This window comes from Cryptotermes secundus, unplaced genomic scaffold (assembly GCF_002891405.2).
Source record: "Cryptotermes secundus unplaced genomic scaffold, Csec_1.0 scaffold17, whole genome shotgun sequence".
Taxonomy (NCBI): domain Eukaryota; kingdom Metazoa; phylum Arthropoda; class Insecta; order Blattodea; family Kalotermitidae; genus Cryptotermes; species Cryptotermes secundus.
In genome coordinates this window covers 24,324-32,428 of record NW_019729207.1, presented here as the reverse complement: position 1 = coordinate 32,428, position 8,105 = coordinate 24,324, and the positions used below count along the sequence as shown (strand labels likewise).

At 39.9% G+C, this 8,105-nt stretch overlaps 1 protein-coding gene across 5 annotated transcripts in view; it reads left to right on the top strand.

The window, feature by feature from the left end:
* The window catches only part of LOC111865341 (xylulose kinase), a 32,356-nt gene that overhangs the window by 4,119 nt on the left and 20,132 nt on the right, over positions 1-8,105 (top strand). For 4 of the 5 annotated variants that reach the window (XM_023853265.2, XM_023853264.2, XM_023853267.2 and 1 more), the window contains 5 exons: positions 775-857; positions 2,170-2,320; positions 4,049-4,228; positions 4,670-4,771; positions 5,200-5,331. In XM_023853265.2, the coding sequence (XP_023709033.1) occupies positions 775-857; positions 2,170-2,320; positions 4,049-4,228; positions 4,670-4,771; positions 5,200-5,331 (648 nt within the window). The other variant, XM_023853268.2, reaches the window with a different exon arrangement.

Below are 8,105 nucleotides of genomic sequence, written 5' to 3'. Positions count from 1 at the left end.
GCCACTGCGGTGGGCAGCCAGCGACTAACCTCTTGAGCTATGGTGTGTATCTTCCAACCTTAGTTCATGTGTTTTTTTTTCCCCCCTTGGCACTACAGCCCCAGTGGGCCTAGGCCTACCTCCATGAACTTCTCTGTTCACATCGGTTTTTCTAGATCTTACACATTCGGTAGGACTCCTTGGGCAAGTGATCAGCTCGTTGCAAGGCCTCTACCTGTACACAAACACAGAAAAATTCACACACACAAAATAAACATCCATGCCCTGAGTGGGATTCGAACCCATAATCCCAGTTTCCAAGTGAGCGAAGACAGTACATGCCTTAGACCGCTCGGCTACCGTGACCGGCTAGTTCATGTGTATCATTGACCAAATATCTTGATCACTTTGAGGATTATGTCAAGAAGCAGTTTGTCCATTATTTGTTGCTTAGTTTTGTACATCTCTGCCAATGTAAGTGTCACACAGTGGCAGGCAATACTCATTGAACAGCATATGTGCTCAGCCAGATGCATACGAGAACACAGATCTTCATGTAAAGGTTTGTTATTGTCTGATATTAGTCAGAATTTAAATGAATCATCAAGATTTTATGAAAACTCTCCTACAAAAATTTCATAAAAATATTTTTTTTTGGTTCCCAGCAGCAGACAGACAGACAGACCTGACAAAGCTAATTGGTGCATTTTTGCAAATTTTTTGGTGCAAAAATTCTAAAAGACATGGCTCAGTAATCTCTTTGTATTTGCATTTAGATTTTTTTTTTTGTTTCAGTTAAAGGCTGTAGAGTTAAACAGTGATCTACAAATTCTCAACAATGCGGCTGTTCAATTTGATACTGATTTACCGGAATTTAGGTGAGTATGAAAATTATGTGTGTATTCTTCCATGGATCCTGCTCGATACTGTTGTTACCACATGTAGCAGACAAGTGGTAGGGCTTGTGTTTCATTTTCCTCTGTCCCATGAAGTAAGTTCAATTATAGTACTGCAAAGTAGCAACAGCTTTCCAAATAACATATCATTCTTACTATAACTGATTAATCTTTTTTAATAATATACTTCACCTAATTTATGTACACATTTTTTATATGATTATCATATTTCAACAAAACTTAAATTATGAATTGCGGAATTGCATAAATCATCATGCACTGCATCATGCTAGAAGCCATACATTAAGTGGGGATGACTCAGTGTCACATGAGTTCTTATGAAGCTGATAATTTAGGGGCTCTACCTCTGTTCAGTAAAACATGATGTAAGCTTCATAAGTTAGTTAGCACGGTACTTCCCAGTGTATAGTCAACCAGCTTGCTAGGTTCCTAGTATGACATCATGCTAATGGTAGTCTATCATCATGTGAAGCTCCAAGAGATACGCGAACCAGATTCTGAACAGTGAAGACGTGTTTGTGAACGTCTCGCCTTCACACAAAGGGACAAAGGAGTACAAGTCCTGAGTACAAGTGTAATAAATTATATAACCTTAACGAAAATAAAGTGTGAGTGTTTTTAAATTTGTTGTGGCTTTTGTTGACCGTCTTGTTGGAGCCAAGACCCACTTAACGACCCTGGGAAAGTGTCATGTTCTCTACTGAGTGGCGCCCAGTACACCACACTACAGAACACCAGAGTTGTTAAACAGCGAAAGGTGAGGCTATGCTTCTCCTGGCCCTCTGGAGTCACTATAAGGCGATTCACAGTGAGCAGCTGCGTCTAACTTAACCCTTAACCAGTGAGCAGCTGCGGCCATCTTAACCCACAGACGGCAGGCAAGAAGATGAAAGTTTCTGAACTGAAAGTGAGCGTTACCTGAATTCACTCTTGATTTCCTGATGAATGAAATTTTGATTTGTTACTGTTGTATCCCAGTATTTGAACTTCACCACATTTTTGAAGAATCTATCAGCTGTATGTAAAAAAGTAAGCCTACAAAACAGATATAAAGTTAACAAAACCTATAATGTTCCTCCTTGTGAAGATACATAAATACAAGTTCCTGTGACTGAAACGTCAATAAATAAACCACAAATAAAAATCAGTATTTTTTGGCATTATGTCTAATATGCATTGTGTTTTCTGTAGGATGTTAGAATTATAATAAATTTGCAAAATATTGAATACATGCACTTTGGCTGACTGCTTACAGTAGCATTATATGTTGAAGGACCATGTCAGGGGTGACAATACACAAGGATGGGCGAACAGTTACGGCACCAGTCTTGATGTGGGTGAAAGCTCTGGACCTTTTGTTAGATCGTTTGAAAATAGCTGGTGTTGATTTCAGCAGAGTAGCTTCACTGTCAGGTACAGCCCAGGTAAGTCATACTTCTATCTTGCACTGAAGCATCATATTATATTTTCCAGAACATAATGCATTCAGAGTAGATGCATAATGGAAAGTGCTAGTTGCACAAGTCTGAGCAGTATTTTGAAATTGGGGCAGATTGGTTCCTGAGAAATTTTGTGTCTTTCAAATACATACAAGTTTCTCATGAGAGTGAATACATTAACATTCTCTTTCCAAGAGATAAGTCAATAATCTGTGTGATTACCAGGGCCCAGATTTTGATGACCTGAAAATATTTAAAAAATGACCTATAAAATGACTGAAAAAATCCAGAAAAATGACCTAAAATGTGACCGCAAAATGTAATATGCAGGGCCTGGATTTTGATGACCTGAAAATATTAAAAAAATGACTGGAAAAATGCAGAAAAATGACTTAAAGGGGAAAAGAAAGAACACTTCGCTTCCATGTTATTCACATTTCAGAAAACATGAAGAAAAATTCCCTAAAATGGCCTAAAATGGCAAGAAATACCCTTAAAAGTCCAAAAATTTATCAAAATTACCCCCAAAATGAAAAAAATGACCTTAAACCTAAAAACGACAAAAAAATTACCTATAAAATTTACATTTCTGTAACCAGCAGCTCATATCCAAGATTTATATATTTAAGAGCATCGCATAGGATACAAGGGAAAAAAGATGACATGTCATCAAAATCTGGGTCCTGGTGATTACTTACCTTCATTCTAGATTTTCCTCAGTTCAGTGTTCAGGTCCTTTCCTTTCCTTTTACTGTGTAAAGATCCTGCCTTATGTGGTGTGACACTTTGTAGTCTGATAGAATGTTACCAATGTTTCTTCAGAGGAGCTGACCACCTCCATCTTCAGGGTAGATGAGTGCCTTGAAGATGGAAACAACAGCTTACCCCGAAATACTGGTAGTATCCTATCAGACTAAACAATTTTTTGTCCCAGAAGCGAGCAAATCTTCTCACTTTACTTTCATAACAAGGCCCAGCTGGTTATTGCTGTGTAGGGGAACAGTTCCTTTTTATTGTGAGAACCATACGGAACACACAAATACACTGTGTGGGCAGAATGCAGAGTTCAGTCCGTACCTCACAGGAAACACATTACGTCTCCACTACAAAGCCTAACCTGTTAATGCTGTGTAGGGAGACAGTCACTGCTTATTGTGAGAACCATACGGAACACACAAATGCACTGTGTGGGCAGAACGCAGAGTTCAGTTCATACCTCACAGGAAACACATTACGTCTCCACTACAAAGCCCAACTGGTTAATGCTGCTTAGGGAAACAGTCGCTGTTTATTGTGAGAACCATACGGAACACAGAAATACACTGTGTGGGCAGAATGCAGAGTTCAGTCTGTACCTCACAGGACACACGTTATGTCTCCACTGCAAAGCCCAACCGGTTAATGCTGTTTAGGGAAACAGTCGTTGTTTATTGTGAGAACAATACGGAACACACAAATACACTGTGTGGGCAGAATGCAGAGTTCAGTACATACCTCACAGGAAACACATTATGTCTCCACTACAAAGCCCAACCGGTTAATGCTGTGTAGGGAAACAGTCATTGTTTATTGTGAGAACAATATGGAACACACAAATACACTGTGTGAGCAGAATGCACAGTTTCTGAATGTCGAAACAGGTAGTGCATGTAGTTCTGTAAGGGCTTAGCCAATATTAAAATATTGATGTATATGTGCATCTGGTCTCTGCAGCAGCATGGCTCTGTGTACTGGCAGAAAGGGGTACATCAGAAGCTCCAATCACTGCAGCCAAACAGGTTTCTGCATGACCAGTTGAGAGATGCATTCTCATTGGCTGATTCCCCCATATGGCAAGATTCCAGCACAACAGAACAGTGTCAGCAACTGGAAAATGCAGTTGGGGGCCCTGAGGTGTGTATGAGTACTTGCTAAGGTGCATAGCCTTTCTTATCCTTGTGGCATGCTTCTATGTTACCTGGAAGTTAAGGTTCTGCAAGCAGTACTGTAATAGTGGGACATTAAATTTCTTCTTCACAGACAGCAGAGAATGAAGGGTAAAAGTGTTGGTTTTTAAAAATTTAGGTTTTGATTGTCATAACATTGTCTAGTATCGTAACTGGTTATGAATATTTTGGAGGAACCTGTTGCTTGAGGCTACTCTGAACTTTGAGGCAACAATTTCCTCTGAAACGTTGGTAACCATCTAGCAAACTACATGGCATCATGTCCCAGAACCATGGTCTTAATGTTCAGTGCTTTTGGAAGTGTTGCTGTGTAACATTTGGTTTTAATAGTATTTGAATATAGTTATTGCGGTTCTTTGAGTAAATTGTTTCTGGTTTTGATTTGCAGAAATTAGCAGAGATTACAGGTTCACGGGCATATGAGAGGTTCACAGGATCACAGATTGCAAAGGTTTACCAGACAAAGAAGGCTGTGTACAACAATACTGAGGTAAGTGACATGTCTGCAATCTTTGAAATAAATTTTCTATTACTTTTCTTGGATATTTACTTCTAAATCAGGAACAGACCACAGTTTTATCTACTGATATACTGTGACATGCATTTTATTCAGAAAAATCTTCCTTAGTTTTTGCTGCATGTCAATTAGTCAGAAGTTTTCTTCACATTTTGGCAATTGTTGCATGGAAAAAGTGTTTGTAGACATATAGAATATGTGTAGAATATGAAGAAGCACTTTAATTTCATAGATTCTAGCTGAAATGTGTTGCACATGTGAAGGTAAGCAGAGTCTTTGTGCATCGTAGCCATAAAGTCACCAAGCAGAAACACATGACTACATTCAAGCAGGCTGGAAGTAGTTAGTAATAATGACTGTGGTGTAAATGTTCCAAACTTGATCTTGTTTTCATGTTACAGAGGATTTCTTTAATAAGCAGTTTTGCATGTTCGCTGTTTGTTGGCGACTATGCACCTATAGATTATGCAGATGCGTCTGGCATGAACATGATGGACCTGAAAACAAAAGAGTGGTCACCGCAGATTCTCCAGGTTTGTTTACATTCTGTTGAAGCACAGTGCGTTCATCAGCTCGGATCTTGTACAGTGTTGATTTTGGTGATAAGTGTAAAAAGAAGCTGCTTACATCCCTCACATTTTGCACATCATCATCTCTTATTCCTTCTCCTTATACTCCTTGTTCCCCAGGGCATGCATATTTCATCTTCAAGAGTATGAATCTTGCAGTCTTTACTGTCGTTTTCCAGCAGTCTTGAAATGTGACATATCTGGGTCTTTCAGCAATAGGTTTGACCTCATTAGACTGCTAATCTGATTTTGCTGCCTTGTTTGGACAAGCCCCCTGACCCTGAGGAGGATGTTCCTGCATAAGTATCCCCGTTTTACAAATTCTCACTACAGTGAAGTGTGTTAATTTGTACTTATTTTTCACTTAATGGACTTAAATTTTTGCTACTGTGAACAACCTGTGTCTGTATTTTGTTTTGATGTGGGCAGAGAAGTGACAAACACAGTACATTGGGAGAAGCAGATGTCCCAACCATTTCTCATCTTCAAAGTCTGTGAACTCATGCCATTATTGATCCAGGGTTATGAGCATGCATGATTTATCTATAAATATCTGTTAATTGTGCCAAACATGGCTCCCAATTAAGTGAAAGGTGTTGATAAGACGCAGGAAGTGAGGACAGTAGTAGGTTTTGCTGCAGACTGCATCATTGCATTGTAGCAGCTATGAGAAAATAAATATTTTAACCCTTATTTACTAGGATCCGGGATAGCGCAGTCGGTATACCGACTGGCTACAGGCCGGACAACCGAGGTGTCAGAGTTTGAGTCCTGGTAGGGTCAAGAATTTTCTCTCCTCCACATTGTCCAGACTGTCTCTGGGGCCTACTCAGCCTCCTATATAAAGGGTACCGGGGGATCTTTCTCTGCTGCTGGGGCGTGAAGCCCCAAGGTCAAGGAAATGTGGATCTATACATACACTCCCCCATACACCTTCATGGTATGTGCTTAATTAGTAGAGCACAAGGACAACTTTACCTTATACCTTTACATTTATTTACTATTAAAATGTGGTTAAAAATGCCAGGGGAATTTTTCTGGGACTCGTAAATGAGTCGGCGACTTTTACACACAAAGTAATTAAAGTAATGCGAATATCTTGTTTGATCTATGCCTTTTTTTTTTTTTTTTTTGAATCACTTAGTGGGGGCTGGAGTCCAACTGGGTCCACTCGCCACAGTGGCGTCTGATTGGCCTATTGTAGCCTGCCCTGGTTGATTATGGTGATGAAGAATTTGGTGGAATGAAGATTGGCAAGGGAAACTGAAGAACTCTGAGAACACCAGCCCCAGTGCCACTTTGTCCACCACAAATCCCACTTGACCAGACCCGGGATCGAACCTGGGCCACTGTGGTGGGAAGCCAGCGACTAACCATGATTTATCCCTTTTCACCTTACTGAGTTCTCGTGGAATCACTTTCAGAAATTGAGTGACACCTGTATTTTGAAACCCCTGGGAACCTGTCTTCCTGTTTGTTTCTGGGCACTTATGTGGACACCCCACCATATCTGCTGGACTCCACTACCAACCACTCAGAAGCATGTCCTCTGTATTTCCTCTGAGAATATGTGCACTTGGTGATAGCTTTTGTAGTTTTTATCTCACTGTCTCTTAAAACGCATGTGTGCGTCTGTCAAGTATGTTATTTTTCTGAGTCAGGAAGTTTTGTGCATGAAATTTTAAACACCGTAGAACATGTTAAGCAGCCCATGAAGTGAAAAATATCATGATAAATTTTGAACACATCCTCGAACTTAATCACAAGATAGAAGGTAAGTGCCACAGCGTTTGTGTCTCTGTAAACCTGTTAACTGTTATAGTGTATTTTTTTGTGTTCGAATTCACTTGTGAAACTAATGAAAGGTATGAGGAATGCTACATGCAGTATTGCAGTGGTAAGATGATTGGCATTATTAGTTATGTAATATGTCAAAATCACAGATTAATTTATGATATATGTTAATTTTGTTCCTTCTGAAGTGATAGCCATAGAGCAGGGATCGCCAGCTATGTGCATATGGGAATGTAGATGCCTTTAGAAGGGTTTTGCATTCAGTCATGATATTTTTAAAATATTCATAATGATTTCTTTGCAAGGCACGTGATGAGTTATGCTTTAGGAACTGAATCTCTTTTCAGCTGTGAAGGACCAGAGTGTTTTTCAGATATCACATTATTTGATGGGTAGAGTAATGTAAGCCTATCACATTGGCTATATGGTCTAAGGCGTGAACTGTGTTCGCTTGCTCAGATGCTCGGATCATGGGTTTGAATCCCATTAAAGGAATATATGTGTGCATTTGTTCTTTGTTTGTATTCTTCTGTGTGTAGGTAGTGGCCTTTTAACAGTCTGATCCCCCTGTCCAAGGACTCCTACCTACTGTTTATGAGAATGAGGGGTGGGCCATAAAATCCAGTCTTTGCGCCGCGACCTTCAGTGATCCATTGTGCTTCCCCTTTGGATTAACCCTTTATTAATTCTACACTTCGAATGAAATCTAGGACTTTAGTTATGGGAGCGTCATAAAAGTCACTTGGTTCCATGAAGAACTGACCCAGGTGGTGAAATCTTAAGTAAGCTATGGCCTCACAATCGCATAAGATGTGTGGCTGATTCTTCTTCTTCTTGTAGGCACCTTTCACAGGTTGGGTCATCTGTCAGTCCCAGTTTGAAAAGGTGCCCTTTTAGGTGGCAGTGTCCAGTAAGTAATCCTACCGCCCATCTTAGTTGATCTC